Source organism: Typopeltis vanoorti, chromosome 2 (genome assembly GCF_054136105.1).
Source record: "Typopeltis vanoorti isolate ZY-2024b chromosome 2, IOZ_Tvanoo_1.0, whole genome shotgun sequence".
In the NCBI taxonomy this organism is placed as follows: domain Eukaryota; kingdom Metazoa; phylum Arthropoda; class Arachnida; order Uropygi; family Thelyphonidae; genus Typopeltis; species Typopeltis vanoorti.
Window position 1 is genome coordinate 102,780,853 of NC_143550.1, and position 18,890 is coordinate 102,799,742.

Consider the following 18,890-nt stretch of genomic DNA (forward strand, 5'->3'; position numbering starts at 1 on the left):
TAATTACAATACTATCAACAAGATTTACTCAAAATAACCACCATTAGCATCGATCACAGCTTCAATTCTGCTTCGGAACCTCGAACAAGCTGATGCTACAGTCTCCCTGGGAAGGGCCGCAAAAACTGTTTTAATTTTATCCATTAACTGGGCTTTTGTATTACTGGAAGTGCGATTGGTGTCTTTTTCAACTGCGCCCCATACAAAATAATCCATGGGGTTAAGGTCTGGGGAGTTTGGAGGCCAAACATTTGGACTGGTGAAGTCGTAGAAATTTTCAGACAACCATTTTTGACTTTTCCCAGAGGTGTGGCAAGGGGCCGAATCCTGCTGCCATACATACGGCCTACCATTGGCTACCCTTGTTATCCAGGGCTTGACTACAGTTAGCAACTCCACGAACAAAGCCCGAATTCCAATGCCAGGGTTCTTCAACACCTGTTCCTGCAGATTTGCGAGGAATTCTGCTGTACGAACGCAATCGGATCGTCTGCTAGGGATCTTTCTTCTTGCTACATCCTCGTAGTCACCATTGCAAGTCTCTAGTTCATGCCTGATTGTTTTTACTGTATTCAGGGAGCATTGGGCAGCAGTCGTAATATCCTTATTTTGATGGCGGGCACGAATCATCATGATACAAGTTATTCTCTTCCATGATTCAGGTGGGTTCCAGCTATCCATCCTTTCTGACATCTTGTATATGAATGAAGAAGGGTCCAAACTTTTAAATGAAGAGAAGTGTGTGTTAATACATGTAACTTACGGAAAAATATAATTAATTATAAATATGTCAAATTTATCCCGAACACCCTGTAAATCCATTATCAGCCATTCACAAACTTTATATTCCACAAGCTTATTGCACATATGCTGTTGTGTACAGAAAACTGTGCTATAGAGCTTAACATTCAGAAGTTACATGGAACACATTTTCATTGGAGATGTTTATGCATTGATGATGATGACACATTTCTGGTAAGATATACACAGTTGTCAAATTTAGGGAAGTGAAAATTCACACATTCTTATAATACAAGAATGTGATGATCGTACATTAAACTAGTGTGCTTGGAATTTGAATTTAATTCTACCATTCTTCTTCACTGATTCCATAATGACAAAGACAATGTACCATGCAATATTTTAGATACCACAAAGGATATGCTAACCATGCTCCAGTTAAAAAACTGTGGGTTCAAATCCTGCCGTGGGCATGGATGTTTGTGATTGACTTTGGAAATACTAGTGGTGGTGGTCGGCGGTAGATGTTGGTGTAGTTGTGGTCAGTTGGTGGATTGAGTGGCAGAGACAGAGTTGTAGAGCAGGTGCCCTCCCTCGATGAGTCTTTGGACTCTGTGGAGGTGTCTAATAATAATAATAAATAATATCTCTTCCAGCATAACAGCGCCACACCACATTATGCTAGCCCACTGAAAGCTTTCTTGAATGAGCAATTTTCACATAGCTAAAATGAGAGTAGTTATTATGGCATGGGCTCCTAGTTCACAAGGCTCTGTCTCTCTTCCATTTCCATAAAGGTCCAATGCAAAGGAAACTCAGCTGAAGGACATGTCTGAGCCAAATTGATAAATTAGCTAATTATGTATCCCTTTAAAGGAACAGGTTGATATCTTGTTTAGGAAATGCATATGACATTATTTTGCACAAGAAATTAAAATTGAATCTTATCTATTAAATTCATGAATTACCATTGTAATAAAAAAGAGTGGGATTCAGTTAGAACCAAAAAAAAAAAAAATCAATATTTATTTACGAGATCAACGTACAAAACTACTTATATATATGCAGTGAATTCATGTACTAATTTACATTAAATATTAGTAGTAGTAATAGTAGTATTACTTTCAAGCTTCCATGGAATCCAAAGCCTCATTGCAGGAGGTCGAACACTCACCACATTAACTACATACCATGCCTTAACGCATTCATTGTTGAAGCCTTCATCACCCACTCTGGCACTGCATTCCACTCATTCACCACCCATCAAGCAAAAAAAAAAAATCTCTGTTTCACTTCTTTCCTCACATGACCTTTGTACAGTTTCCAAGGATGACCTTTCGTTCTTGCATCACCCATTATCCTTTGCAATAATTCCTCTGTATATGTTTGATGGATCTTCTCACCAACCTATATGTCTCAATCATATCACTCCTTCTATCCACCAAGCTCTGAAGACCACATTCTCTTAATCTGTCTCCATACTCAGTATTTCATAGATCTGAGACAGTCCTAGTTATTCACTTTCGCACTCTCTCCAATGTTTCTTAACTTCAATATAACCAGATGTGTGCACAGAATTCCAGGCAAAGCACAGTGAGTGCTTTATACAGGAACTATCACCTCCTTATCCATGCATGTTAGCATTCTTTGCATAATAGTAGCAATTTTCTGAATAACCTTTACAGCTTTTGCAAGTGTCTCCTAATTTCAGTTTTCTATCTTCCAAGATTTCCAGATCCATTGCCTCTTCCACCGCCTGAAGCAAAGTTCCTCTAATATGTAAACCTCATTCCATCTTCTCTGGCCAAATTGCATAACTTTACACGTAGCAACAATTAAATGACATCCCATTTTTTGGTCCAGAGCACCATCCTATTCAAATCCTCTTGCAATAGCAGCACATCAAAACTTCCAGACATTGCTCTTTCTAATTTAGCATTATCAGCAAATAACTGAATATCTCTTTTTGAACAGCATTGGTCCCAGAATGGAACTCTGTGGCACCACCCCACTCATCACCTTTGTTTTTCAGGGCACTGCATCTCCATACACAACTCACTGTCTTCTGTCATCAGCCATCCCTGTAACCAGGCTATCAAATGCCTATCCATTTCCATCCTGCTTAGTTTCAAAAGCAGTTTATCAGACTGTATAAGCATCTCCCCCATCCATTATACTAGTCACTCTATTATAAACTATAAACCTGGATTCTCCCTTATGTAGGCACTGTTTTTCCTTCTGTCCACTCTTCTGAGACTGTTCCTGTTGCCTGAACAACCAAGTCAAGGGCATTTCCACCTCTTTTGCACATCCCCATAATATACAATATGATATCCATATATATATATACTGTAAATTACTATACTTCACTCACTTATCCCCATCTTAAATGAATCCATAAAATTTAATATCTGATTTAGCAGGCATGGTCTCAATGCATTGAAAACACTCTTTGCCCAACCAGTTTTAACTAACATTTAAAAACCTCAAAAAGACATGGTATTCAGCATAACTTCAGAAGAGAGTGTTCGCTCAGAGAAGGGGGGGGGATCTTAAGCAGAAACACTAGTATCTCTTTTTGAGATGATACCAGAATCACTCCATTAAAAATTTATGCTATTATAAAAATCAGGTAAATTACTCCATACCTCAGTGCCTCGTATAAGAGAAGTACGATCCTTGACCCAGAACTTAATTATTTAGATGCATAAAACAGACATTAGAATCCAAATTTGCACAATTATTGCATTTCCACAATTACTGGAAATGATAAACAATTATTTCCACAAGTTTCACTATTATTCAAAGCAAGAAAAGCTTTAGCAAGAAAAAAGATTTCTTTGGAAACATTTCTGTAAAGATTTAAATTAGAAGCAAATAGTAATTTGCAGCCAAATTTGAAGACTGATGGATTTTTTTCTTATAATTAAATCTGACTGATATGAAAGGCTGCAGCTGTATGTAGCCTTTAGCTAGTGCTAAAAGACTGTTTAAAAATTGGGAGGTACTACAATTTTCAGTAGGTCTCTGATTAATAGCTTGTTTTATCCCACCTCTATTTTTTTCTTCCTCAAGGCTTTCTACTCTTTGTATTTCCTTTTATCATTGCATCATCGCTACAGCTGTTGTCAAACATGTATAATGCATGCTCTTCATAATATAATATTCTTATTATAGAGACTTCCAAGAAGTCAGGGACTCATCTTGCTGTCATACATTTTCTTGAATATTTACTTGAGGTCTTGTGTACACAGGACCTCAAAGGCAATCCATTATGACCAAGCAATGCTCTATGAGAGAAAAATATAGCTGTCACTCCTTTTTTGGCTGCATTCGTTCTTAACTTTCATGTATACTCTCTTCTACTCTCCTCTCCCTCCATAAAATTAAAATTCCATCTACTGTATGATCCTTTCAGAAGTTTGTAGATCTCTATCAAAACACCTGTCTTTCTCCTGTTTTCTAGTGTCCACAGTCCACAAATTCTCAGTCTCTCCTCATAATCCACATTCCACAATCCTAATATCATCTTAAACACTCTTCTTTGCACTCTCTCTCTCTCTCTCTCTCTCTCTCTCTCTCTCTCTCTCTCTCTCTCAGGGAAACTTAAGCAATTAGGGTGGAAGACACCCATGAAGCGAGTGAGTGTGAGAATGACCAAGTGCGGAATCTAATCTCTCAAGCAAAAATATTGAATAGGGTAGTCAATTCAGAAAGTAAAGGTGGTCGGGGGAATAAAGAGATGCTGCAATTTCTATATACTAATGCTAGAAATATCAGGAACAAGAAGGAGGAGTTTTTGGCAGCATTGGTTAGTGCAACCTTGCCAAATGTTATAGGCATTAGTGACACTTGGCTAACAGCAGATAATATAGTTACAGGGATTGAATGTGAAGGGTTTCGAGGAAGATAGAGAGAATAGGTTGGATGGAGGAGTACTCCTGATGATAGCAGATGAATTGCAACCAAAAAGCATAGGAGACAGGCAGGAGGGTGGCTATTCATTTGAAGCAATCTGGTGTCAGATTAAGACCAATAAGACAAAATATAGAGTTGGTTGTTGCTATAGGCCAGGGAGTTCCACAGATGATCTAGAAGACATGCATCACCAAATTAGTACAATGAGTACAGATCAAGTGATTATTATGGGGAAAGTTCAGCTATGGAGTTATAAACTGGAAAGAAGAAAGATCACATGGCAGAAAAGAAATGGAAATAATACACCTGTTGAGAGATAATTACTTGAGTCAGCATGTGATGGAAAAGACTAGAGGTGTGAGAGTATTGCACCTGGTAATAGGATCAGAAGAGCTATCCATAACCAAGGTGACAACGTTACCTCCAATCCGTGAAAGTGACCATGCAGTCTTGACTTAGGAAATTGTAAAACATGAGGAATGTTCTAACAAGATGGGGTTTTTATGGAACTGTAAGGCAGGTGATTATGACATACTTAGAAAAAAGCTTAAATCTGTACTATGGCATAAAACATTCGTGTGTAGAGGCTTAAGTGCTGTGAGGACATGATGTTGGTGATCAAAATTGATGACCATGCTCTGTCACCTACCAAGTCAAAACTGCTGCAAGATTACTCGCCAGTTGGAGATACAAGTCATTTCATTTATAAGGCTGATCTCTCATACTATTACGAGATCCATTGCTCTTGTACCATGAGTCCCTTCTGTCATATGCTGCTTAGGGTAGTTATCCCTCAATAATTCTTTAAATTTCTCTTTCCCCTTGTATTGTATGCTTTCTCCTTCCTTTAGTCAGCAACTCCATAGTGATGTTCTTGTATCTACAAAATTTACTTGTCTATGCAGTTCACATTTTTCTTCAGATGATCCTGGTACATAAAGCACTAAACAGCCTGAAACCTACGGCCTATGTTATTCATACTGCTACAGAGATTTATGCTTTGGTTGGATTTAATTTCTCTGCAGTCATTAGCAATACTCCCTTAATCTTCTTATCTTGTCTTACCTGAGGAGGACACTGAATCCATCACATTCTATAAGGAAACCATCCTCTGTTAGGCAGGTCTACTGATGCCAATAATTTTTGATCATACTATACCAATGCTAAGAATTCCTTGTCTTATTTCCTGATGCTTCTGGCATTAGTATATACATAAGATAGCTGACTACTAGGTCAATGTGTTCATGTTCCTCTTAAAACATGATCAGTTCAAATATGAAAGTTGATTTGTTAACCAAATTACTCTACCTTTTTTACAGTTTCAGTTTTCTTTCTTGATAAATCTAGTCCTGACATTCCAGAGGGCATCCCTAATTTATGTCATTTTCTTCCTCTCACTGTGTATGGAGGTTATATGCAGGGCTCCACAAATCTACTCAACACAGGCAAATTATTCAAGAGAAGTGGTGAGTTTTTAGAGAATTTTCAGTCTCATTCTAAATGCATTCAGAATACATTACCTTATTTTATTTGCATAATTTACCTACATATATATATATATATATATATATATATATATATATATATTTTTTTTTTTTTTTTCCCCCCAATTTAAACATCATCTCATTCACAGTCAAATTTTATGATCATCAGTGGCTGATAATAAATTTATTAAAAAGTTTTGTTTCCAACCAGGGGATTGTATCATGTGTTTAATTTAATAAGTTAATTCGTTTGTAGACTCTTTGTCCTCTGCTAAAAGTTAGTTTGTGTGAAAATACTCAAAGATGTGTTGCTGCTGTTTGCAAAAGGTAAAGTAATTCCAATCTTAAGTCTATGCAGCATTCACTGGTTAATTTTGAACTTATTAGTCAAAAATTCTCAAACATTTTATTTTGGATAACTTGTGAGTTAGCACCATTATTTTTACAAAATTCAGATACCATTAAACAAACAAACAAAAAAAAGTTAATCTAACATGAACAGTTTCCTTTGTTTCATTACCAACTGTAATACAAAATAATATGAATTTATATTCTTCTTAGTCTTTCAACATCTTTAACCCTAAAGGAGGTGTGCAATTGTAATTTAATATTGGCATAAGCTTATTTTTACAATTCACAATGGGAATTAATTTAGTGTAAATATATGCTTGAGCATTTTACATAATGAAAAGGATTTTTAATACTGTTATTTAAAAAATACAGTTATGTTGAAAAAATGAGTCAGAAGTGTGATCATGTGACCAACATTACATCACTAAAAGTGAGTTCTGCTCTGTAGTGAGTGTTAATTACTTTTCTAAATTTCATTTCTTTCCTTTTGAAGTATTGCTTATTGATAAGTTTATAAATTCATCCTTTATTGTGAACAGTAATTGAAAGGAAACACAGATTATGTTTTTTTAATTCTGACAGTATTGCTAAATAAGCATGAAGGTAGCTACAGGTCTATTTGTAAAACAGTACCAAAATGACATGAAAAATAAAATTTTTTGTCACTTATTGCTGATTCCATTAAATAAAAATTAATTAAGGAAGTCAAAGACCAGTAGAATCTTCTTCTAGATGTTTCTACATATATTTCAATGAGTAGCAGCTTTTAATTTATTATTTTTCATTTTCCTTTTTTTTAAAAAAATAAAAAGCAGAAACTGAAAGAGGCATTTGCTTCCATAATTTCTTTCCAGAACTCAATGGCTTCAGGCTACTTTGATACATTTGAAATGAACTAGTTATTCTATGCTGTGGAAGACTGGAATTAGTTGTTATTAGGCATTGGAATAGATAGAGGAGGTAATATGCTTCATCTGTTCCACTGCCTACTAACAATCAGGGAAAAAAAAAACAACACACTAGTTTAAAGAAACACATGCCATATAAATACACTGTATTGCATGAAATTGGAATCTGTCTGTTTTCAAGTTCTGTTACAGATGTTCTTTTTATTGCTGAAATTCAAACAATGATTTTACACACACACACACACACACACACACACACACACACACACACACACACAGATATCCCTCGATTAACGCGATTAATTAATCACTCGATGTTACCCCGTATATCAAAATCGCGTTAATCAAATCTAATAATCAATGGTAAAAATTATAATTCGTCCATGATTGATTACTGTATTAATAATTCGTTTTATATGGTACTCTTTTAGGAAAGATAAAAAATGAATGCAAAGTAAATGTTTAATAAATACTTCTACCTACATTATTTACTGCAATTTTTTTATCAAAAGAAGTTATCAAGAGTCGTTTGAACAGTTCCAGTTTTTTTCTTATCGGCATAAATTCTATGATAGCAAGCAAAATAACTCTCCTGACCTCGGCAAACAAGCAATAAAACATAAAGAAAAAACACTTCAAATATAATACATGATGGTACAAATTAAATGGATATTGAATCCAACATTATTTCATAGCTAAATATAGAAACTACAAGAGTTTCGTGCCGAATATATAGAAACTAAACGTTTGGCAGATGCAAGCATAAGCAACCTTATGGGCAACTCGTAAAGGTGGAGTAAGCTCCAGATCACTTTCTTTAGTATTTTCCATAATGTAAAGCACATCTCCTAGAGGACATGTATGATAAATAAGCCTTTGGTTCTCTATTTCAGTAATACATGATGGTTTATTTATTTTCAGTTACAATCTGGAAATTATTAAACAAAGAATAAAAAAAAACAACAACTAAACCATACTATACTGATATCTGAGGTCGCGGTATCTCTTAGATACAATTTACTGTCAAATATCACAAACCTTTACATAACACGCGTTAAACCAAACTGACAGCAAAAAAATAGTGTGGAATATCACTCATAACATATGAATGCACAGCTACTCGTGACCTCCACACTATACACTGAATTGTGTTAGAATATTTACATTAAACATTTTGCATGTATCTGTCAGATCAGCTGCGAGCTCTGCAGGGTTAAAGGCGTGTTAATCAAAACTCTTGCCGCATATTTCAAGGGATTGCCGCAATTAATTTCCCCGCATTAAGAAAAACCACGTTAAGCAAGGGATACCTGTATATATCATATGCGTGGTTCTCTCTAAAAAATGGCTTTACAGTTCAAGAGAAAAATTCAGGGTGTTTAATAGCCTAAGTCAAAAACTCCAGCTTATGATGCAACCTGCACAAGAGTGGGAAACAAATATAAGAAACTCGTCAATAAATCTAAAGCAAACATATTAATCAAATGCAATAAGCTTGCCTTCTGCTCAAAATAGCAATCAAAGCTTTTAAGTTTTCAGTATTAAAAAAAAAAACAATGTTTAATGAGATCAATGAAAGTTAGCAAAGAGTTTTCACCACTTGGTTGTTTGAACCAAACTATTTGATTTAGACTTTTAATGAAAACAGTTCAAACCATGCAGTTAAAATGCAATCATGATCCTAACAGAGGTCACTCATTACATGCCAAGAGACACATTTTGTTTAAAACTGCTTTTTTATTAATGAAAGTGACAATAAGACAACAAGAATATAAAATTAAAAAAAAAAAAAAAAAAGCAATAAAGATTTAAAGAAATGTGCCTTGTACCACCAAAGATGATGGAAAGGATCTTTTGGTGAGCAGATAAGGGTGGCTAATTTTTGATATGGCTTGAAGGAGGTGTGTATGTCTTACTATTTTAAAACAGATGAAATTTTTCTGAGGTGCTGTAGATGTAGAGATAGCAATGGATTTTTTTTGCATAGGGTGGCGGGGGGGCAGGAGTGGTTTTGGGGAAATGAACAGAGTTTTCTGTTAATTTTGTGGAGGGGAAAGCCATTGACTTAAAAAGATGAGATTAATTTCTATGATAAGGCTAGCGTTGCCAAGCAAATGATTTATCTCAATTTACAAAGTTTCTGATAACACCATATTGCTGGGAGGGGTGGTGATGTGACAGAAGATTGATGTACCTACTGGTGTGAATAACTTTTCTATAAACAAAGAAAGGATAAGGATCTGTTGGATAATCAAATGACTAGAATTTCAAAGAAGGACAGACAATAATTGCTTTTCTTTTTAGTGGTGCAACAGATCTTTAGGTGTTGATTGTTGAGGTGTGCTAAAAATGTTTCTAGAATATCCTATCTATGTGGCAAAATAGAGAGCATATCATCTTTGTATACATAGCCATATTGTGGGTTTGAGAGGGATAGAGTTTTGGCAGTATTTTTGAAATGCTCTAAGAAAAGATTAGTGGTGAGGAGGAGCCCTTAGATGTGCCTTCAGTTTGCTTGTTGGTTTTACCTTGCCATAAAATAGCTCAAGTTCATAGTGAATCGAACTGTGTTGAAGTAAACTGGATAAGGCTTCTATGGCATGAGGAAAGAGAGTCTGAATTACTTCTGAGGTTTCTTTTAGGGATATGTTAGTGAATAGGGGGCTATAATATTAGTATCTTTAAGGATCAAGTGTGACAAGCATGATTTGAAGCACATAGAGTTTTAATGTGGGAGAAGTGTGGTCTTTGATTGACAGAGAGCTCTTAGGCTAAGTGTTTGACCACTTTAGGGGAACTACTACTATCCATAAATCCTGTGAGACCTGGAATTATAAGATGTTTTTTGCTCTCTTTAAAATTCACTCATTCAATTTGTGTTTGCCTTCCTGTTAATATGCCCATATACATGTGTTTAGAGTATTTCTTTGTACCCATGAAGATGCTTTGGTGGCCAAGCTAAAATATTGCCAATAATTTATCAGCTAAATAAACTTAGTAATTATTATCTCTAGATGTTTGTTTTGCCACTAAAGATCAACATAATTGGAAGATCATGTTTGGCATTGAGGTCTTCTCACCTACCATCTTATGTTCTTCCTCCTGCCCTTTGTGATTAGATTACTAATTTCCTCTCTGATCATTCATTATATATCATGGTGAATGAATTCTTCAGATTATAAATGCTGGAATATCTTAGGGTTCTGTACTCTTGATCATGCTCCTCCTGTACATCAATAACCTTCTCATTGCTCAGTGATGATACTCTCCATTCCTTGTCTTCATTCAAGAAACCTTGTAGTGTTGAAATGATTCTAGCTTCAAGATCTTCCACAAAATTTTAAACTGATCTCATTATTATCTCATTATTACAAAAGAGAGCATTCTGCCTAAAGGCAACTCCCTATATTTTATATTTCTCTCTCTCCCCTTCACACATACTCCTTCAGTTACTTTCTTGATAGCCACAATTTTTCTGCATTATTCTTTTTTTTTTTATATAGGCACTTTCATGTGTGTTGCTCCATCAAACTGCCTACTACCATTCCTCTGCTTTCCTCTAATCTTGTAAGAAATGATCAGCTATTGGTTAACATCCATACATGGCATCTACCTCTGTTCTTTGGAACAGCCTTCCCCATACTATTTTTTCTCCACTGAATACAATTCCTAGTTTTTCAAGAAACTTGTGAATGGATTCCTTCCTTTTAACTACTTGCCCACATGCTGTGTTTTAGGATTTGCGAATTCTCATGTGCTGGATTAAAAGAAAATATTTAAACTTAAGCCTTTTTCCAAGGTAAGTGATGTAGCAAAGCTGTTCTTTCAGAGAAACAGCTTCCTGTAAAACAATGTTTGCAAAGCATAGTTCATAATTTATAGAAGACCTAAGTACATTTTATTTAAAAGAAGAAAAAAAGAAGGAAAAAAAAAAGCAAATGTAGGAAGTAGGTCAGATTAATGTTTTAATGTACCATAATAATGGCACAGACTCAAGAGGAAATTGCATTGTAATTGGCATATGGAAATAATCAGACGATACTTTGTTGTACCACTCCAGTGGTACAACAAAGTATCATCTGAACTGTTCCTCTTAGATCCTTTCCTATATCGTTAATGAACAAATTAAACAGCAGTGGTGCAAGAACAGAACCTTGCGGCACACCACTAGTCACAGGCCGTCTTTTGGACTCTACGACTGATAAACTACTCTCTGATATCTCTCCATCGACCACCCACCTATCCATCTCACCAACACTATATCCATTCCCATATGTTGCAGTTTACGGATTAGAATTCCATGTGGTATCCTGTTAAAGGCCTTAGCCAGGTTCAGCAGTATCACTATAAACCCATTACCCTTATCCAGTTCAGCCGTCACTGTGTTAAAACTTGAACAAGTTACTGAGGCATGATCTACCCTTCACAAAGCCATGCTGTCCCCCCATACAGTATCTCATTTTCATCAATCCATTCCTGTATTTTTCCCTTGACTACTTTCTCCAAGACCTTGACAACGACTCCTGATATGCTGATCGGTCGGTAATTGCAACAGTAGTCTTGGATCCTCCTTTATGCAGTGGAACTATTTTCCCCCTCTTTCCACACCTTCGGGACTAAACCAGACCCAAGATTCAGATTAAACAACATGGGATAGCCATATATATATTTTTTTTATGTTCTTCCAGGTGGATGTTAACTGATCTTCCTGTTTGCTCATGGTAGGCCAAGTTACAGTCACAGGAAATGTGATGCGAAAGCCATGTTTCGTCAGTACTTTGGCTGTCTTTTCTGATGTACCTTTGAAACATAAGCAGTAATAAAACATCTTTTGATAAAATTGTTTGATATTATTAATACCATTAAAATAAGTCATGAATAGATCACTGGATCTAATGGAAAATACCTTCCTCTTATACAGAAACAGATTTAAATCAGGGACTATTTCTGGAATCTGTCGCAGTACTACAGCATTCCCCAAACTTAAATAAATTTGGCTGCATCATAATGACTGTCAAATGTGGGAGACCATCATTTTGAGACCTTCAGCAAGTGCCTCATCCATCCATAGAGGGGTGCCAGTCAGGACTGCAGGAGCCCGCCTTTTATAATCAGTCTGTATTTGCCTTACTACTGGTGGGCCTGTGCCCATGCACTCAGTATATTTCTGTTTGCCCATGGAAATTCCTTGGTGACTGAGCTGAAATAAAGGTTTAGTAATCTAATTAGCAAAATAATTTTAGTTAATTATTAACTTTAGATGTCTGTTTTTTTTTTTTTTTTTTTGCTAAACATCAACATGAGTGAAGATTGGGAAGTCTTTGCTTGGAGTTGTGTAACATGCTCAGAATTGATGAATGTGAAATATTTTCAAAACAGAAATAATTCTGCTGCTTTCAAAAAATCGAAATTGAATTTCATGGGTAATTTTTTTGTGTTGCTACAAGAATTTAATATCATTGAATAATTACTTATTACAGAGTTGATTTGATTTGGATTATTGTTTATTTAGCTTAGTGATTTTGGTTATTGTCTGTAATTAATACTTTTTCATCATGTAGGATATGTATGACTGCATAGTTGAATCTTGTGGAAAAAAGTTTTCAGATGCCGGTTCTCGCAAAGAACATCTAATTAAAGATCACAAATATCCCAGTGATTTTAGATTTCATAAATTTCCAAAAGATAGGTAAGGATCCATGGAATCCTGATAAAATTAAATTACTTTCATATTTTTGTATTTATAGTAATTAGCACATTATCTAACTATTCAGTAACTGGCTTGTACTACAAAATTTTCATCTCTACAGCTGTAACTTAATGTCGAGCTAACAGGTGGTAACCTCTCATCAAGTGACTAACATGAAAAAAACAAGCAGTTTATAGTATTAGCTGGATGTTTTGTCACTTGTTATATTTCTGTTTCTCTAACACAAACACAATTATTCTTGATTTTATATGGTTTCTTTCTCTTCTTCTGATAAACAGAGTATGTATTTGATATTAGCAACAGCATGTGGGTATCAACCAATCAAGGATGAATATTCAGGGTGTGTTAGGTGTGTGGTGTTCATCCACCAAATAACATCATCAATATTATATTTTTGCATTTATTCCTGTTAAAGACTCCCCTAATTGTATTTTCCTAAAAGTAAACACAATATACTAATGATTCATGAAGAGGAAACTTTTCGATGCGTAAACATTGCATCACATTCGCATTAATAGCCCAGGTGTGCATTCGAAATGCATATACCTTTGAGCCCTTTCAAAAGATGTACAGATGGCCCACCAGGTCAAATCTTAGCGTTCTAGTAATCTTATCATTTTAAACTGCTCAGGAGGCAAGGCAGGGTGAGCTCTGCGACAATAGCATGTAGACGTTGTGATTGGTTATTGTGTCAGCCAATCCAATTGAATGTTGTCATTTGTCATGAGTTGCTGTTTTTGTTTTCTGAGTTTCATCTGTTTTGCGTGCGTGAAGTGTGAACTGATGTGGTAGGCAAGTTTGAATATTTGAATATATAATTTTCAATAAATTAATAATGTTTTGCCCATATTTACAATGAGAAACAATATTGTAATTGAAGGAAGTAAGCCTCATCCTCCTCTTCCAAATTTTACACCTTTAAGTAATTCAAATATACCAAACAAATATAGCATTCTCCTTCAGTATTGTTTTCTAGTATACAGTATCATAACTTTGAATGTTTTAATTAATTAAAACATTCAAAGTTATCCTACAATTAATTACATTAGACCAATTAAGATGAGCACTGATATGCTATACACTCTTAAAACATTCATACATCGATAAAAATTCAATCATTCGGTCAAACTGACGTGAATTTTGTAGTTCGGGTTGCATAAGCCATGACATCACTCCCAACCGAAATGGGCACACAATACCACTGCAACCGATCATGATATTAAGGCAAACAGACTTTATGTATACAGTACAATCATTCCTTGGCTTATGACCACTTGTACTCTCAATGAGAATCTCAAATGATTCTCATTTGCTTAACAGTTTCACCGAATGCTACCTCACTTCTACAACCTTGGGTAAGGGTGTTATTGCCTGCCTTTATGACATATTATTAAAAAATGCTTTTTTTTTTCAAACTATTGCTCCTACTGAGGATGCAAAAATCCTCAAAGACTTTTGGAAGGAACATAATATCTTGAATTGTACAAAGAATGTAGATGCATCATGGATTGGGGTAAAAACAGAGTTATGAATTGTGTTTGAAAGAAGCTACTGAAACTGTGTTCATATATTTACAGGATTTGACAAAGACAAAGCCTTTCAAGAGGTTGACAACATGATGTTGAACATTTGATGGAAGCTGTGTAAGAAGAGCTTGCAAATGAAGATATTATAGAGCTAGAAGCAAAGAATATTGCAGAAGAAGAAGCCAATTCCCTCCCTCTCCCCCCAAAAAAAGGTTTATAGTGAAAAAAATTGGCAGATGCATGTGCCCTTGTTAATAATAAGGCAGTTTGGTTGTTTGAGGAAATGGATCCTCAACATGGAGAGAATCAGATTATTAGACACACATATTCACAAGATTAATGAATAATTTTTATTATGGCAAATAGTTCAGCCAAAAATTAACAGGCCATCATCATTGCATCAGCAGAATCGTAAGGTGAAGCTAGAACAAGGAATGTTAATCCTATTTGCAGAGCTGAGCCATGTATCATAGTGCTACCATATGGGTAGTTGCAAAATCAAATAAGATTGCAATTAAAATTAAAATCATTTGAAATACAAAATTTAGATAATTGAATGAAATAGCATTCATTATATCTAGAAAAAAAGGGGGAGAGGGAACACAAAGGCTTGTCATTGCCATTTATGTATAATGATGAGACTCTCAAATCTTGGCAATAGATAGACAGTTATTCCGATTCAAGGTTGGTGATGTAAAAGTGCTTCAGCACTCTTTTTAAATAGCCTCTCAAACCTAACCTAGCACTGATGTAAAAGATGAATATTGGACTAAAGGATATTGTGATTGATGTCCATCCCTTCCTCCATGCTGAGCAAGGTCAGATTTTTCAGGTTTATTGTTGATGATATAAAATAAGTGATCTTATAGTCATTTTTTGACCAAACATCATGTTTGTCCAAAATGTGAATGGTGGCACTCACACTGAGCCTGGTAAACACCAGGCAGAGAAAGGGAGAATAGAGAGGGTATCAATCTTTATGGATAGTAACCAAGAGGAGATTTTGTTGACAAGGCAGAATGTACAGATTAAATTGCATCTTTTCAGAATTTTTGTGATCACCTCTTAGATGTCTACAATGTATGAGATAGGGACTCACCATATAGGTTCAGGCTTGATCTTGGGATTAAGCTTGTATGTGTCCAAGAAGCATTTAAACTTCCTTGATGTGAAGTCATTCTGTAGTGTGATGCACTGGATGGTGCTCAGTTCTTGTTGGAGAGCTTGGGAATTGGAGCAGATACATATGCTCTGTTGAACAAATATTTGAAGATGCCATTTTTTGAGATGGACGATGGGTTGAAGCTTGCTGTTTGTAGCAGCCTATGAAAGTAGGTTTACATTGAACAGATGTAAGTTTTTCAGATAGTGTATGGGGAAAACAGGATGTCCAGGAATGCTAATTTCCCATCCTTTTCATTTTCCTTGGTGAAGTTGATGTGGGTTGTTGATTTTGGTTTAAAAAATCAGTAAAGATGCTTCTGAGCCTGGCAAGAATTAATTTTGGTTTATACCATAACCTTGTTTGCTTTGCACAGGCAGTCAGTTTTGCCACTATCTGAGATCCAACATGGAGAGTTGCTGCAGCTTGGAAGCTGCAATATATGTATATAACCTTCTCTTTTGTCTGCATTTTGTTGTGTAGATTTATGAGAAAGCGTGGCACAGTTGCATTTTTAAGAAATCACACATTCTACATCCTGTCAAAACATTTGAGGTGCTTCATTCTGTGCTACAAGACATGGTATAAAAATTCTTTGGAAAGATGCTTTTATGTAAGCTAGAGAAACATCATGCTTGAAGATGTGAATACTTTCTGCCAAGGTTTCACTATAGTGAGTTTCTTTCCTCTCCTCCAGCAGTATCCCATGGCCATCTGAGCACACTTCATTCTTTTTAGAAGTGTGAACAGCATGAATTGTGGCATTTGGTATGAGACAAGTCTGCATCATATCAAGTAAAGTTTTCTGAGAAGAAGTGATAGTGTGGTGTAATGTGATGTGGTTTCACACCTAGTATTGCTTGAACTATGTTTTAATAAAGAACAAAAGGCAGTTGCTGTGAGTATTTGATATATGCTGTTATAGCAAAATTGTATCATACCTTATTCAGTACTTATGCTGTCTACATTAAAGGCCCATTTTAAAGAGAAATTATTTTCAATTCTGGACATTTTTGGGAGAGAGATAATTTACATCTCTTTTCTAAGGAATACTTGCTTTATTCACTCAAGTGGGACATCATTACTACTAGTTGGGAGACTATCTAAATTCTGGAGTCTCTTGTGGCTTGAAACCAATACTAAACTTGAAGACAGCAGTAATCAGTAATACCTCTGAAAAGATGAGCATTTATCTTCTGCTATGGGGTGATCTGGGTTCTAAGTGATGTGATTACATAATATTATGAAGTCTTTGATTTCATGATATATAATGCATAACCTCATCCATTCAGATACCACCCTTGCCTTCTTGTAATAGAACCTGTTATCACAAACAAGGCTCTGATGACTAGTATTGGTGGTATAACTAAAACATCTGTACAAGAGGAAATGCTTCTGTATAAAATGCATATCTGGATGCCGAGCAAGCAGCCCTACCACCAAAATAGGAACTCTGTGGGCTAATAACCTACTAGTTTCCAAAAAAATATTTTTTTCAAATTAGATAAATCTATAAATCAGACCAACTCCTTGGTAACGACTAAAGCTTGAAAAATTAGGACATGAATCATCCAGTGGAATGTTAAAACACTATCAAACAGGAAAACTAGCACAACTAAGAAATGAGATGAAAAAATATAAGATTGAATTATTGGAGGGGTAGTGAAATAAGATAGAATGGTACTGGTAGAATGAATTGCCTCAATGGGAATGTACAGAGTCTCTCAAAAAATATGTACTCACTTTAACAGATGTCATCTGTGGACTTTTTTGAAGTTGGATCGAATTACGGTAGCAATGTGTAGTATGATGTTCTCTCAAAAGATGTTGTTACTCACATGAATACTAGCATCAACACGTGACCAGTAGGACTGTCAAACAAAAATGGCCAAGGTACAATTGTCGTTTGAGGAATGCAAGACCATTTTAAAGTGGTATTTCAAATTTGAGAATGTTATTGTTGAAAACAACAATGGAGGTGTGAGTTTTAAGTTTCCGACACAACCTCCAACATGCCTGACAATTGCACGTATTAGTGATAAGTTTGAGACCTATGGCACCGTGTGTGATATGCACAAGGGAAGATCCAGGAGGCCTCGCACAGCAACAAGCCCTGCTTCCTCGGTTTTGTGTTGAAACAGTTTATACACTCGCCACACAAGTCTACCACACAATGTGCACGTGAGACAGGAGTTAGCAGTGCAAGCATACAGCACATTCTTCAAGCAGCTAAATGGAAAGTTTACATCCCAAGATTATTACATGCAATGAATGAAGGCAATCCTGATCGAAGAATGAAGTATTATGAGTGGTTTCAACATATGGTAGATGAGGAGTTTGTGAGGAAGATGGTTTGGTCTGATGAAGCACAAGTTAAGCTTAATAGAACAGTAAATCGGCATAATTCTGTTTATTGGGCTCAAGAAAATCCGGGCATTCATGTGGACAGGGCAATCAATTTACCAGGGCTCAATGTCTGGTGTGGATTGTCATTTAGGGGTTTAATAGGACCATTCTTCTTTGAAGGTACTGTTACTGATCAAGTGTACCTAGACATGCTATGCACATTTGTGTTACCTGCCATTTATGCACTTTATGGGAATGATCAAGTCCAACAAGATGGCGCACCATTGAGACGTGAGAGCTTACCTCAATGAGAGTTTGCAGAGACAATGGATAGGATGAAGAGATGCAGTTGAGTTTTCCCCATGTCCTGATTTAACACTTGGACTTATACCTATGGGGGACTCTAAAGGATGTAGTGTATCATAGAAAAACCAGCTACACTGGTGGCCCTTCAGAAAGAAATTGAAACGGCACGTGCAGCAATCCCACTGGACACTTTGGCCAACGTTGCCCAAGCAGTAGTTCACTGTAATAATAAGTGTCTGGATGCTAATGGTTACCACTTTGAGCACCTCATGTAATTGTAGAAGTCAAAGGTAACTTGTATTCATCTCTTGATGTCTGTATAAATTTAGTATTACAATTTTTATATAGGTTTTTCTTTTGCTGAAGTGTATATACATTTTTTTGATGGACTCTATATTTCTTTATTCAGGGATGCTTAATATAACTGATATACATCAA

The 18,890-nt window shown here is 35.7% G+C and overlaps 1 protein-coding gene across 2 annotated transcripts in view; it reads left to right on the plus strand.

Moving 5' to 3' along the window:
- Nucleotides 1–18,890, plus strand: part of l(2)k10201 (zinc finger protein 511 lethal (2) k10201) — a 99,989-nt gene that overhangs the window by 29,897 nt on the left and 51,202 nt on the right. Inside the window, exons 4-5 of one of the 2 annotated variants that reach the window (XM_090407206.1) lie at nucleotides 5,979–6,125; nucleotides 12,964–13,091. In XM_090407206.1, coding sequence (XP_090263332.1) covers nucleotides 5,979–6,125; nucleotides 12,964–13,091 — 275 coding nt within the window. The remainder of the gene's footprint in view (nucleotides 1–5,978; nucleotides 6,126–12,963; nucleotides 13,092–18,890) is intronic. The other variant, XM_090407216.1, reaches the window with a different exon arrangement.